Source organism: Prionailurus bengalensis, chromosome D2, assembly GCF_016509475.1.
Source record: "Prionailurus bengalensis isolate Pbe53 chromosome D2, Fcat_Pben_1.1_paternal_pri, whole genome shotgun sequence".
NCBI classification, from domain to species: Eukaryota; Metazoa; Chordata; class Mammalia; order Carnivora; family Felidae; genus Prionailurus; species Prionailurus bengalensis.
Window position 1 is genome coordinate 70,319,463 of NC_057351.1, and position 15,546 is coordinate 70,335,008.

Below are 15,546 nucleotides of genomic sequence, written 5' to 3' on the forward strand. Positions count from 1 at the left end.
TTGCAGAATAAATGGGATAATGATGACGAACAGGCTTTGTAAAGCATAAAACACTATTCAGTGAAATTAGTGATGCTTGTTCCTGGTGACTTAGGGAATGTCTGGAGTGGTTCCTCCTGCCCCGTTGGCGAGGTTTGTCAGATTCAGGACAAAGACTGGTTTTCCAATGATCTGGTCCTGGGGTCTCTGTGCCACAGCAATTCCGTGCTCTAGGCTCTTCTGCAGAAAAGTCCTATCAACCCAGGAAAACAAGAATATCCACTTTCAGAAGATCTTATCTCTGGGGGAGGATCACCAGCTGAAGAAGTTTCCAATCTGATAAATGTTAAAAAAAGAAAGGAAGGAAGGAAGGAAGGAAAAAGAAAAAGAAAAAGAAAAAGAAAAAGAAGTTTCTAATCTGGGTCTTTGAAAGCTTCTTAGCAGCCTTCTCATTCCCCACCCCCGGGAGAACCTGGCCCCGCTGAGCTGTGGACCGTTACCATCTCTCTGTGGTGGCTAATTAATTAGCACAGTCTCTTTGGAGCCCTTGAAGCGCCTGCTCCTGTCCGATAGCAGTTGTTTATCTGACGGTCTGCCTGGCTCTAGCAATTGATTTCCAAACAGACAGTAACTCTTTAAGAGCTATTGGCACCGGGATGGCAAAGCTTCCCTCCCCTGACTCTGAGTTACTGCGCCACCAAGGCCACGCAGGGGACCCGCCGAACACCGTGCCAACGAGGAAGAGCAAGGGTGGCGTTGCACACACAGTGGCATTTCCTGGAAGCGTCTCAGTTGCGTTGTCCAAGTAACAGCAGTGTAACATTTCACTTGACTGTCACCCCTAGGAGACCTCGCAGTTTTCGCGGAAAGCTGTAGATCACACACAGGTGACCCTAAATACGGTCTCGCTGCTCCCGATTGGCACCTTCCCCAGGCCGTGCTTCCCGAGCTGTATCTGGTCCGAGCTTCTGGCCAAGAACCGAGGGTCCCAAAGGCCGTGCCCACGTGGAGAGTCGTGTCTGAGAGCGGAGGGTGAGCTGGCTCTGGGGACCGCAGTGAGAGCTGAGGGTCCGGGGAGCCCAGGCAGCAGGCAGACAGGCTAGTGCTGAGGCCCTCACATGTCAGAGGCGAGCGGCTCCATGAAGACACCCAGGTCCGGCTCTGATCCTCTAGGTCTAAGCTTGAGGCCCCGGGAATCTGGATGTTAATAGAGACAAGAAATGTGGGAATAGGAAACTTCGTGTTGGACCTGTGAGTGACTCTGGGCTCTACCCCTGTGTGGCTTTGTGTCCTCAGGCAAGCTACTGTCATGGGGCCAGCGCCTGACAGAGTGGTCGTCAAGAGCACATGAGGTAACGTACACAAGGCAGTGAGCGTTCCAGAATGGTCCTTCTTAGAACTGTGTTTATTACCAGCACGGTTATTGACACGGAGAGGAGGAAAAAGCTCAAAAGGCTAGGGAAGAAAATCACGTGTAAGATCACAGTGAAAAACAGAAACATGGTGTCTCTTTGACAAGTAGCACAAAAAAAGTCTGAATCCAGTAATCTTCAACATAAGCCAAGTAACGGAATCTGTTTGCAGCAGGTGATTTTTAACTACTAAATCATTTTTATTTTATTTTATTTTTTTTACATTTATTTCTTTTTGAGAGACAGAGCACAAGTTGGGGGAGGGGCAGAGAGAGGAGGAGACACAGAATCCGAAGCAGGCTCCAGGCTCTGAGCCATCAGCCCAGAGCCCGACGCGGGGCTCAAACTCACAAACCGTTGAGGTCAGGACCTGAGCCGAAGCCGGACGCTTAACCGACTGAGCCACCCGGGCGCCCCGCTACTAAATCATTTTTATTGTAACCTTTTGAATAATTAATTCAGTCACATGTACTAAAAAAGATATACAGTCAAATCCTTCCTCCTTCATGCTGCCCTTGCCCCAGGGCCCCTAGTCCACAGGTAACCACTCTTCGTGATATACAACTACCATTAGTAATAATAACATTTAGGTACTATTTTCTGCAGGCCATAAGCTGTTCTGAGCGCTTTTTGAATATCAGCTTGTTTATAAGCTGGGAGGCAGATGTTGTCATTTTGTTCTTTTTACAAACGAGGAATCACAGAGGGGTTAAGCAACTTGCTGATCTCTCAGCTCTGTAGTAGAGCCGGGTTTCAGAGCCAGGCAGCCCAGCCCTGGAATTAATGGGTTTACCCATTGCGTCACCCTTCAAGAGTCTTTATGCAGGTACAATCGAATGTAAACGTAGATTTTCCCCTCGTCTTCCCCCAAAGGGTGGTATACTGTTGCCATTGTTTTGTCCCTCTGTTTTCTTTCATACTTAACCTCCGCCTTGGAAACGATCCCACGTAGGGACACAGAGAACTTCCTCCTTCTTCCCTGCGGTACCGTGTTATTTTGATTAAACACCCTGCCCTCCGCGGTTCGTCCAGGAAGTGGAGACTGAACTGGATCTTTGTACCTGTCTGCAGGTCATTATGGGAGGGGCCGACCGGCCACATTTGTGTCTTCCAGCCAGGTCTTTTCACCGAGGCACGCTGTGAAGGTCCACAGTTGGAAATAAGAGCCGCGGCGGGGGTGGGGGACAGGGAAGAAAACCCGCCAGGCCACGAGTGTCTCCAAATAGCCTTAGGGGTCACGCACAAGAGAAGTGCTGCACTGAAATAACTGTCCTGTGTGGGTAAACATGTAGCAGCTAGGGGCTATCCTAAAAGAGTCGCCTCTCAGAAGTCATTTCTCTTCCCAAATGTGAGGCTGTCCTTAATATCTTTGCAGCAGCCTTGCAGGCAGAATGGGAAAAATGGAAGTGAAGGCCTTGCTCTCACTGGAGTCTTTGAAGGGAGAATGGGACAGAAAGGGCGCTAATCCCCAGGAGAGGGTGCTGGGAAGCCTCGAGGCTAGTCAGTGAGGGACTCTGATCTCTTGGACTCTGATTCTAGCAGAATGTATCTATTATGCCGTGGGCTTCGGTCCCTATTTTTTTTTTTTTTTTGTCCTGGTGCTCTCTCCATCTTGACAGCCCTTTCGTCCTTTTGTCTGTCCAGTTGCATGCTTTAACCCGGTCACAGGGGTTGCTTCCCCACAAGTTAAGCTGCAGATGGCATTTTCCCAAGGCCGGTGCCTCTTAAGAAGATGAAGTCAATGGAGTAGAATTGATTGCTCTCTAATACACGTTTGGGATCTGGAAAGACCTGGGTTTAACAAAAAGCTATTTGGGGTTAGAAGGAAAAATAAACGACGGACTCAAATCCACAAAGAGGAAGCAGATACTCTGAGAGTTCAAGTTAGGGGCCGGTGAGGTAAGGGAATCCCCTCCCTTTTGAAATATTTACCAGGGGTAAGAATCACATTTCATATTCAATTTTAAGGTACTTTTCATAACCATGGAAATTTCTTTAAAGTGTATCTGTCATTATTCCCCTTTTGTGTTCCTTTTTTTAAAAATTTATTTTCCACGGGGCGCCTGGGTGGCACAGTCGGTTAAGCGTCCGACTTCAGCCAGGTCACGATCTTGCGGTCCGGGAGTTCGAGCCCCGCGTCGGGCTCTGGGCTGATGGCTCAGAGCCTGGAGCCTGTTTCCGATTCTGTGTCTCCCTCTCTCTCTGCCCCTCTCCCGTTCATGCTGTGTCTCTCTCTGTCCCAAAAATAAATAAACGTTGAAAAAAAAATTAAAAAAAAATTTATTTTCCAAATCCTATTCTGATAAAAGCGGAGTCCTTTTTTTTTTTTTTTCATGTAACTTACAACCAAGGCTGTTTTTCTTATAAAGGATGCTCACTGGCATCTTTTGTTTTGCTCATCATTGGGGATGGGCTAATGACAGCTTTAAAAAAAAAACAACACAGCACATTTATTACTTGGATGTTCTTGTACAGTTTGTTTTAGGATAACTCATATAGCAGATATTGAAGTAGAGTCTTATCTCTTAGAGATCCTCCAGCCTGCTAGACTTTATGCTGGTCTTATTTCGGGTCTTTGAGTGGCCTTAAATTAGCTAAAGACCTGTCAGGAGGAAATGAGAAAATGCAGGGAGAATTTTAACAAGGTCCTGGCCCATAGTAAGCCCTGACAAATGTTAGTTGTTATCAGTACCTATGGAATGGCCATAATTAAGCCACCTCCCCCAACTTCAGAGGCATCAATTGAAGACCAACGACTGTGTGTGCATATGAAGGACTATGTGCAGATAATCTGCCTCATGCACAGAGGACACTGTCAGTGTGGGTCATTGACAGGGAATTCAGAAGTAAATCCTACGCTCCCATGCATAGCATGCCCTTGAACACCACAGAAGCCCACTTTGCTGGTATTCGTCTCCTCTGAGCTTTTATGGAGGCCCGGGTGGGGAAGAAGACTCCACAAGAGTGTTTGCTGCCCATCAAGTCGGCCATCCCATTCTGTGATGGTCACAGAAGGCTGTTTGCCAGGAAGGGGGCTCGGTGCTCTGTGAAGGGTTCCCTTGGGCAGATTCTGAGTCTCAGTCCAGTGCTGGTTTGGGCTGCCTCCCTGGGGAAAGAAATGTGGAGAAGAACTGACATCACCCCTCTAGACTAGACAGAAAAAGTAGGGAGGAAGAATCTAGAGTGGTAGAACAGATCGGGGATGTTTTTCTATGAAAAATCAGACGATATCACAGAAGAAAGTTGGCCTTATTAAAAGCGGAGGATAAAGTGGTATAGCGGTTGAAAAACAGCAATCAGCTGTCTGGAGATTCGACATAGAGAGCTACTCTGTAATCTGGACCCAGGTAAGAGGGGCGACGGCAAAGGCCATGTCCTTCCAGAGACTCTGAGAAACTACAACAGTGAGATTCAGTGAAGCCTGGCAGAGGGGGGAATACCCTTGGGCCTGCATTTGTCAGGTACCAAGCTGAGTTTTTATTTTCACTTTACTCCTAACAACTTTTGATGACAGTTTTGCGACAGTGGTGGATGAGTCTTCTAACAGATAGGCCAGGGCGTGGGACTCTGAAACACCAACATGGGATGCTGACCGTCTCCTGAGGCCGATGTGTTGGTCTCACTGTGCTCATCACTGCCTGGCTGACCTTGAACAACCCCTGCCTCTCTGTGGACCTGTTTCCTTATCTGTAAATTGAGGGGATAGGACTTGATTCATTCATTCACAGAAGACTTTTTTTCAACCTAATTGCCCTGACTAGAACCTCTCCCGCAGTATTTAACAGAAGTGGCCAGAATGGACATATCTGACCTGTTTTTGACCTTAGGGGGAAAGCGTTCAGTCTCTCATCATTAAGTATGGTATTAGCTGGGAGTTTTTCATAGATGTCCTTTTCCAGTTGGATTAGTGCTATTGTAATCCTAGTTTATGTAGCATTTTTGTCATAATAGGGTGCCATATTTTGTCAATTCCTTTTTCTGCATCAATGGAGTTGATTATATGGTTTTGTCCTTTATTGATATGATGGATTACATTCATCGATTTTTGGATATTAAACTAACCTTGAATTCCTGGGATCGATCACACTCGGGGATGGTCAATAATCCTACTGATTTGACTTGCTAATATTTTTTGAGAGTTTTTGCATCTATAACTATAAGGGATATTGGTGTGTAGTTTTTAAAAATATATATATATATTTTTTTTCTTTTTTAACATTTACTATTTTTGAGAATGAGAGAGACAGAGCATGAGCAGGGGAGAGGCAGAGAGAGAAGGAGACACAGAATCGGAAGCAGGCTCCAGGCTCTGAGCTGTCAGCACAGAGACCGACGTGGGGCTCAAACCCACAAGCCGTGAGATCATGAACTGAGCCGAAGTCGGATGCTTAACCGACTGAGCCACCCAGGTGCCCCTCCAAAAAATATTTATTAACGAATAACTTATATGCCAGGCATTGTTCCCGGGACTGGGGACGCAGCAATTTTTCAGAACAGATTAAAAAAAAAGATCTCTTCTATTGCGGAGCCTATATTCCTGTGGATGACTGGCACGGCTGCTTTCCACCCACATTTGACCTTTTTTTCTGTGTTCTCTCAATGATGCTTCATGTTCAGCCTCAGTGCCCATGTGCCAGACTTCTGGAAAGCTGGATGGTCAGTGTTTGGAGATTGGAAGGGGACTACTTTCTTTTTTTCTTTTTTCTTCTTTAAAGTTTATTGATTTATTTTTGAGAGAGAGCGAGAGAGCATGAGCAGGAGAGGGGGAGAGAGAGAGAGAGAGAAAGAGAGAGAGAATCCCAATCAGGCTCTGTACTGTTAGTGCAGAGCCCAGCGTGGGGCTTGAACTCACAAACTGTGAGCCTGAGCCAAAATCAAGGGTCAACATTTAACCAACTGAGCCACCCAGGGGCCCCAACTTGCTTTTTTAAGTTGCTGCTCCTTTTGTCCACCTTTTCACGTAACTGCTTCTACTATTAGGTATTAGCGTTTTCTGTATGTGGGTTCTTTCATCCAGTATTATATTTGCGAGATTTGTTTATGTGGCTTCTTGTCGTCACGGTTGGTTCATTCTCATTGTTCTGTAGGATTTCATTATATGCATATTCAGTTTATTCACTGCACATAATTGGACATATGGATAATTTCCTGCTTGGGGCTATTGCTAGACAGTACCCCTGTGCACATGTGTAGATCTTTCCTTTTTTGCAAACATATTTACTCTACTTTGGGCGATAGCCCCAGGAGTAGAATTGCTCTGTCATAGGATGTGTTTTAAGTTCAGTTTTGGTAGATTCTACGAGTTTTCCACCACGCAAGTCCAAAGTAGGTTCCCACAGCAATGTATGACAATGCCAGGTGCGAAACACGGTCACCAACACGTGGTAGCCATCCTGGTGAGAGTGTCCCAGTATCACACTGTGGTTTTAATTTGCATCTCTCTGGCATGTAGCGAAACAAGGCAGGAGATCCCGTTCGTTTTAAATATGACAATTAAACAAAACCATCTGCCCCCCTCGGGCCTTTTCTTCACAGATACCGCAGCTTTCTTGGGCACCCCTTCCCTGCTAATAATAGAATCCAGAGGCCATTCCCATCCAAATGTCTTCCATAGCCTCTGACTGCCTTTATATTTCCCCAGTAAGAAGAAGAAAAATGGCTCGGGAAGATCAGTCACGACCACCCAGGACCGAGTGCCTGCATATCAGTATAACATGAATTTTGAGAAGGTGGGCAAATGCATCATAATAAACAACAAGAACTTCGACAAAAAGACAGGTAAGTGTTGTGGGCGTAGGCTAACCTCTCCTGTTCCGTCCCATTGTCTTCAACTTGTATCAGACTTTGATTGGAGAAAGGCAGTGCCCATCTGCTATGGCAGACAGCCCCCCATCCGATGCTATTTACGTGTCCGGGGGGAAGGGATGTGAGGACACCAGAAGCTTTGGGATCGAAGGTCCCACCATGTGCATTATCTAATGCAAGACTGGGACCAAAGGGCTAAGAGTCAAGGGGAGCCTTTTGGCCCCAACTGGAGTTGCCATGATGAGGCTCACCTTCTGTGGGTGAGCTGAGTAACCCTCTCGTTTAAGTTTGCTTCATATATCAATTCCACATTAAAAAAAAATTAATGTTTATTTCTGAAAGAGAGAAAGAGTGCAAGTGGGGGGAGGGACAGAGAGAGAGAGGGAGACATAGAATCTGAAACAGTCTCCAGGCTCCGAGCTGTCAGCACAGAGCCCAACGCAGGGGCTCAAACTTGTGAACTGTGAGTTCGCGACCTGAGCCGCAGTCAGACGCCCAACAGACTGAGCCACCCACGCGCCCCGAGTTGCTCCCTTAAATTGTGACCTTGGGAGCATTTACACAAGAGCCAGCAAAGCTGCACTTACACCTGACGGGGCGATGCTGGCAGGCAGTTCTCAGCCCGGGATTGCTCATCGTGGGCTTGATTCCCACAGGCATGGGCGTCCGAAATGGAACAGACAAAGATGCCGAGGCTCTTTTCAAGTGCTTCAGAAACCTGGGTTTTGACGTGGTCGTCTACAATGACTGCTCTTGTGCCAAAATGCAAGATCTGCTGAAACAAGGTGCGTGCCTACCCCCTCCCTCCGTCTCCTTCCTGTTCCCAGGAGGGGCAGCACGCCAGTGGGCTCGGAGATGGGGGGCCGCCTTTGCAGGACAGAGGGATTTCAGCCTGGGCAGCCTTTCCTTCGTCTGGACTACTCCATCCCTGTCTGCAGGCTAGGCGGGGGTCTTTCAGGAAACTTAGATCTCTCCCTAAAAAGATGAAATCTGCTCATAGGACAGCAAATGATAGGTTTGGGATCTACAGAACAGTTCCAATTTCAAAGAGTTAATTCGTACAGAAGGAACAAGTCTGTATCATTCTGTCCAGAATGGAGTTGAAATGTAAACTCTTCTCTAATTCCCATGTATTTCAGAAGTGTTATTTTTTTGAAGCTTCTGTATTTCTTTTGAGAGAGAGAGAGAGAGAGTGGGCAAGCAAATGTGCACGTGAGCAGGGGAGGGGCAGAGAGAGAGAGAGAGAGAGAGAATCCCAAGCAGGCTCACCCTGTCAACCCAAAGCCCAAGGCTGGATCTCACAAACTGTGAGACCATGACCTAAGCCGAAATCAAAAGTCAGATGCTCAACCAACTGAGCCACCCAAGCACCCCAGGAAGTACCTTCTTTTTAAAACAGATTTTACAGATAAGGAAACCAAGGCACAAAATGGTTAAGTAACTTGCCTGGTGTCACAGACCTAACAAGCAGTAGGGCCATGCCCTTCAGCACCCCAGTGTGCTGCCTCCCGGCAGCTGCCTGAACCCCCTCCCACACTTGGGGCGCACATCCTCAGGAGGCAGCGCCATCTTGGTTTCAGACTGAGTGAGAATTCTAGAGTTCTCTGTGCCTCTCGCTTCTCTCCACTGGTCTTCCTTCTCTCTGGAGGGGTGCTCCTGCCCCTGAATACCTGTCCCGACAGCGGTCGCTGCCAGGCTGGGAAGGAGGACCCTTTTGAGGTCCCACAGGACTTACGTCTTAACCTTTCAATCTTCCAATGGCTTGCTTGCAGCCTCTGAAGAGGACCACAGAAATTCGGCTTGTTTCGCCTGCATCTTACTAAGCCACGGAGAAGAAAATTTAATTTATGGAACAGATGGCGTGACAGCGATAAAGGACTTGACAGCCCATTTTAGGGGGGACAGATGCAAAACTCTTCTAGAGAAACCCAAACTCTTCTTCATTCAGGTAACCCCCATACTGTCGAAAACGGGAAAGGATTACAGAGTGACTTGGGTCGGATCACTTTTACAAACGTACGTGCTGTTTCGGTCGGGGTTTGCAGACTGGGGTTTTGGTTTTCTACCTCTAAATGCTTCGCATCTGTATTTGCATCAGACCACGGATTGTGAGGGCTTCTTTAAGACACTGCAAGATTTTCATTGGCTCTGGCTTACTAATTCGACACAGGCTTTGTTCATTTATTTATTGATCAAATTCTTGCCGAACCCGCCACGCGTAGCCCTCGGCACCGGGACGCAGCAGTGAAAAGCACACACGTGCCTGTTCCCGACTCCATGGAGTGATCTCTGCTTTGTTACTTAGGCTTGCCGGGGGACCGAGCTCGATGACGGGGTCCAGGCTGACTCGGGGCCTATCAATGACACAGATGCCAATCCCCGATACAAGATCCCCGTTGAAGCCGACTTTCTCTTCGCCTATTCTACAGTCCCAGGTATCAAGACCATGCCACTCCATCAACATGCAGGCCTGGGGCTGTATCCCTTTCCTCTTGCTGCCGTGCTAAATTCCCTAAGACGCAGTAGCTTCCGATATACAAGTGGATTGTCTTCCGCTTCTGGAGGTCAGAATTCCGAAATGGGATGGCAGGGCCACATTCCTTCTGGAGGCTCCAGGGGGGAAATCCGTGTCCTTGCTTTTTCCAGCATGTTTGGGTTCCCTGCCTTGTGCTCCTCTTCCTCCAGCTTCAAAGCCAGCGATCTCACATCTCTGTGACTCTTCTGTGAGCCTGTCTCTCTCTCTGACCACAGCTGGGACAGGTTCTCCTCTTCTCAGGACTCCTGGGATTAGGTCGGGCCCACCTGAGTAACCCAGGTTACGCTCCCCCCTTACTTCCGTAACTGTGATCACATCTGCAGAGTCCCTTCTGCCAAGTCAGGTACCCTGTCCATGGGTTCCAGGGCTAGGGCGTGGACATCTCCGGGGGCCATCGTTCTGCCTGCCACGGGGATGTGTTTGCGTTTCTCTCCAAGTAAGCTCAGCCCTTCCATTTAAGTATCACTACTATTATTGGTAATAGTAAGAGCAAACATTTCTGTAGCACGTAAGTTTTGTAAGACTTTACAGAATGTCTTACAGAGTGTCTCTTACCTCTTATCATCCTCCTAATAATTGGGTAGGTGGTTAGGAAAGGTGTTCCTGTCTTAATTTTACAGACTAAAAAAAAATTGAGCTGGGGTAAGCTGAAATGATATGCTCAAGATCCCAGAGAGATTTTGGTATGAAACTATAGCAGTAGCTCAGACCGGGATTCTTGACATTGTGACCCAGAAACAGGCACCAGAAAATGCCAGGAGTGAGCAAGCCTACCCATTTCCCAAGCTCCTTGTCTGCCTTAGTTCAGTAGAATTCCTTCCTGTGCTTTAGTAAAACCTATCACTTAGAAATGCCCTGTGGGGTAGTAGTTCGGTCAAGTGCTTGCTACAGAGGTATTGGTTGGTTACAGTAAATAGGTGTGTTTGGAAAAACAGCTCTGGCAGGATCTACAGATGAGGTTTCGTGAGAATGACAGCTTCACACGTTTTAAGGATCACGTAAAAAAAAAAAATAGTTTGGTCTTCCTGCTCTTGAGAGGGAGGCAGTGGCACGGGGTCCTCGGTCTGGGTGAACAAACCCAAGGTAGAGCTGTTGGTGTTCTGAGCAAGGTCTGGCAGAAGTAGGGGAAGAAGGGTGAACTCCAGGGAGGCTGGTGAGAGAAGCGTTCATAAAACGCCACCGTAACCGAGTCGTGAAAAATCAGACAGCAGGGGAAGGGAAAGGTGGCTTGCCAGACTGAGTGCCAAGGGGTCAGAGGCAAAACTCAAAAGGCTGGACCACAGGGTGTGTTAGCCTGTGGGCTGCTGCAACAAAATGCCACAGACTCAAGGCAGAAGTATATCTCTCGCCGTTCTTGAGGCTAGGAAATCCAAGACCCAGGTGCCCGCCATTTTGGTTTCTAGTGAGGGCCTGCTTCTTGGCTGGTGACCGCCTACTTCTAGCTCTGTCCCCACCCACATGGCAGAGAGATGGTGGAGGGAGAGGGTCTCTTCTGATCAGGACACTAATTCTTTGGGATTGGGGCTCCACCCTCATGGCCTCACTTAACATTAATTACCTTCAGAAAGGCCCTATCTCCACATCTAGTCCCATTAGGGGCTGGGTTCAACATTTGAGTTTTGGGGGACACCGTCTATAGCACAGGATGTGACAAGGCACAGCACGGATTAAACCTGGATAGGTAAACAGGGGGGCCCCACCGTGGGGAGTCCTGTGTGCTATCCTAAGCGGCCTGAACTTCACCCTGATAATGAAGTGCAATGGAACTATTTCAGGTAGGAGAGTCACAGGGTGAGACTGGCTCCCTGGAAGACCATGTAGGTCAGGGGTTAAAGGACATGAGTGCAGGGGCAGTACTGAAATGGAGGTGACTGTCCATGACCAGCCTCACTAGTTCATTGTATTGAACGAGATGCGTTCCGTGAGCCCCTCTGAAAGTGAATTGTGTTCTGGTACTACTAACACCATTGGGCTTAAATCCTTGCACCGGTGGTTACCAGTGCGCCGCGGGAAGAATTCTAAGTGCCTCGATCATGTCACAGAAAAAGGTTATTTCTGCTTATTGTACATTTATTCAATAAGCGATTGCCATAAATTATAATGGTCTCATTCAACTGGTGAGACCGCTTAGGACTAGGGGCACAAATCACAGCTCATCATGGAAGCCAAGGGCGACTTTATTTTGTTGCATGCTGTCCTTTTAAACCGGAGGGAATGGGGGTAAGTGAGGGGAAGATTCCCTTGCCCCTGTATGGAGGCATCAGCAGGTCCACGGCTTTACAGCTCATGTTAAGATATTAGACAGTATTGTCACTTCTCAAGTCACAGGCAGTCACAGCACTGTAACCAGAACGTCCAGACCGAAATAACAATTAAAACCCTGAACCTAATTTGGCTTTCCATTTCTTCTGATCCCAGATCAGCCCCGCTATAGGTCTGAGGTGCTAAGGGGGCCTTGATCCTTCCCCTTACTCACCTCCTCCCCCATTTGCCAGATCCTTTTTAGGTTCTCCCAGAGCCAAAGATGGGAGGGAGGTGAGTTAAGGTAAACTCCGGGTCCCATAGTCACCTGGCTTCTTGCGCTCTGAATCGGTGAAATGCTAAAGGCTGGGTGCTTTCTCCTTGGGCACTTTCCTGAACTGCTGGGTTTCCTGGACCCTACACCTCCTTGGCTTTGGATTTGTGTCTCCATTCCTCGCTGTGCGTCGTGATTCCTTCCTCCTCTTCTGGGCATCCTCCAGGGCACTTGTCCAGCCTCTTCCTGCTGAGGTCTTCTTGTCCCTCCAAAAAATCGTGTTGGACAGGACCCAGGGAAGACTGAGAGCCAGACTCTCTCAGCCACAGACCATATTTGGTCCATGAGAAGCACACCCCTTGCCCTTCTGATGGTGGCCTTCCCACAGCTGCAGGCTCTCTGGGCTCTACCCATAAGGCGGTTGGTCACTCAGCCACCTCTTACTTTCAGATTTCTCCATGAGGAGCTTGGCTCCGGTTCTGGGTCCCTCCAACAGCAGGAACACATCTCAAAATTCTCTGAAATCTCCTGCAAATTCCTCTCTTGTGAGGCTTGGATTGGAAAGTAGCTCTGCCCCCAGAGGACAGCGAGGAGTTCCAGAGTTAACAAAGTGCTTCTCCGGCATTTCCTTTGAGCACTTGGGTATTTGATATGCATCCACGCAGGAACACCAGGCCTTGCGTTGAGCATCTTTACACAGCCTTCTAAACCTACGATGTGTGCTCTCTGAGCACACGAGCATAATTCTCACCGGGGACTTGCACACAGAGAAGAGTAAGATAATTTCAGAAAAGCAGGTGTGGAGGCCCCGTACACCAAGAGCTCATTCTTGGTGGTGCGGCCAGGCCAGCCAATCTGATCATCTCCTTTCTGTCTTGTTGAAGGCTATTACTCATGGAGGAACCCGGGCAGCGGGTCCTGGTTTGTGCAGGCCCTGTGCTCCATCCTGAACGAGCATGGCAAGAGCCTGGAGATCCTGCATATCCTCACCAGGGTGAACAACAGGGTGGCCAGGCACTTTGAGTCCCAGTCTGATGACCCCTACTTCCACGAGAAGAAGCAGATCCCATGTGTGGTCTCTATGCTCACCAAGGAACTCTACTTCTGAAAATAACCATCCCAGGGATGCATTCTAGCCGAAAAGCTACGGATCATTTGTTCATGAGTCTTTTTTCTTTTTTTTTTTTTTTAATGCTCTTGAAATACCAAGAAATTCTAAAGGATTTTAATTTCAGGAACACTTGTTGATTCAACAGGAAAGAAACTTTTCTGGTGCTGTCTTATGTACCTATGTTTTGGGAGAGTTTTTTTTTTTTTTTTTTTTAACAATGTTATCCATTTGATGACTTCGTAATTTCTTCTTAAGACTAATTTTCTGTTTGTACTTTTCTCCTTGTTGTCTCATTTAGTACATACAACAAAAACGACCTCTGCAGATGACTCTCGGCTGTGCCCACCATGATCAGTGGTGACACAGCAGACAGAGTCCTATTTGCACCTGGCAAAGAGCATTCCAGTGCTTGAGAAAAAGCAGTGTGTGTTCACCTGTATTGCAGAAAGTGGGTATTGAGTGTGATTTGAGTGATTTTTCATTGGCTTAGGGCAGATTCTCACGCAAAAATTCCCGGAGAAGTTAAAGGAGAGGGAAAAAAAATCAATGAATCTAATACGTATCAGACAGAAAACAGAAGCCATACTAGGTGTTTCAATAGAAGGGTTTTAATAGAGGAGATTGACTTACAAAGATAATCAAAAAGAAGCCAAATAAAAGGAATCTGGTACCACCGAGGGCTATGAAAAGGTGTGGTTCCCTTAATCCAGAAGCTGGGGTAGCCCACAGGAATTGGCCACATGGGCATGGTGGGAGCTGCCTGGTGAGAGCTGGGATCACCCAGGGATAGTGGGGGTTGGAGCCATGGCACAGACAAAGCCCTTGCCTGAGATGGGGCAATACCAGCCGAGTCAGATGTGGAAAAATACCCCAGCTTCATCTCTCCTGCCCTGAGTCTCCCCCTGGCACCCTACCCTACCAGCGTTACCTGGAAGCCAGCTGGCAAGGGCCCTTGGAAATGTGATTTCATGCAGTACAGAGCACAGCAAAGCCTAGTGAGGCAGGGCAGGAACAAGAAATGGATATCAGAATGGCCCATAATGTGAATAGAAGTCATTATATTACCTGATGTTCAGCAATTCCTCCATTCAATCATCTATTCATTGCGTTGTCAGATAATCTACGTATTGCCCACTCTGTGCAAAATAATCTTTTTTTAGCTTTAACATATACCTGGAACTTGTTAGATTATTCCAAGCCTCATTCTGAGTAAATTTCTTGTTACCTCTAATTCTATTATGTGGGCAACGTTTATGGCAAAGATGCTCGCACTTTGTTTACAAGGTTACTTTTTGAATTCTTGATAAGTTAGTATTTTATTCTGCCTAATAACTGGTTAACACACAGATGTTCATATTTATTGATTAAAATGTGGTTGCTTAATTCCTAACCTGCTCAGTTTGCTTTCCTTCTAAAGTTTTTTATGGCAGTGGAAAAATGGGAAAACAGGATATGAATTGACCTCACTGACTTGACCTCAACACATAATATAATTCATGTTTCTTTTGACGCTGGAACACCAATAGAACAGTAAGTAAATCATCACTTAGGAAGCTCAGAATCTTCATGTAAAAGGTTAGTTAGCTTAGAAAGCTGGTTGCAGTGGGCTACCATTTATTAATTTGGCAACAAAATCAGATGGAGTAGAAGTATTTTCTATATCAATAAGAACATTAACTTTAGGGCCAGTTTATTAGATTTGTCTCTGGTTTCCTGCCATCTAAAGTATACCAAATGTACGAAATTTAAGTGTAGATCATGAATCAAGAATCAACAAGCATTCATCCTATCTTTCTCAGAATTCACCAGCTGTGTGTTCTTTGGAAAATAGACCGTCCTATTTAAGGAGCCTCTCATGGAAATAAATGTGCCTAAGTGCATTGTGATTGGAAGTAAAAATTATAGCACTCTAGTTACTTACCTTGTAAGCTCGCTTAAAGATCCCAAATGTCAGGGTTTGGGGCTTTTTACCAAATTCTCTGAGCGATCATAGGTATTAAGGTCACAAATAATGAACATTCCTTCATGTCCTTTAGACGCGCGGTGTAAATGGCTGTTAAGAAAGAGCCTTCATCCTTGAATACTTCATTGGGCAGACACTATGCTTATCAAGATCCGAAATCCTGTTCCAAGTTGGTTATGTGCTCAGTCACACCTCCATTCTTAAACTTTTCTGATCCTTTTACAA

General features: G+C 46.9%; 1 protein-coding gene across 2 annotated transcripts in view; it reads left to right on the plus strand.

Annotated features, from left to right (window-relative positions):
* CASP7 (caspase 7) overlaps positions 1 to 14,748 on the plus strand; it is a 31,006-nt gene extending 16,258 nt beyond the window's left edge. For both annotated transcript variants that reach the window (XM_043597595.1, XM_043597593.1), the window contains exons 3-7: positions 7,033 to 7,169; positions 7,853 to 7,981; positions 8,969 to 9,144; positions 9,502 to 9,631; positions 13,132 to 14,748. In XM_043597595.1, the coding sequence (XP_043453530.1) occupies positions 7,033 to 7,169; positions 7,853 to 7,981; positions 8,969 to 9,144; positions 9,502 to 9,631; positions 13,132 to 13,355 (796 nt within the window). In that variant the 3' untranslated portion in view covers positions 13,356 to 14,748. The remainder of the gene's footprint in view (positions 1 to 7,032; positions 7,170 to 7,852; positions 7,982 to 8,968; positions 9,145 to 9,501; positions 9,632 to 13,131) is intronic.
* The last annotated feature ends 798 nt before the right edge of the window (positions 14,749 to 15,546 follow it).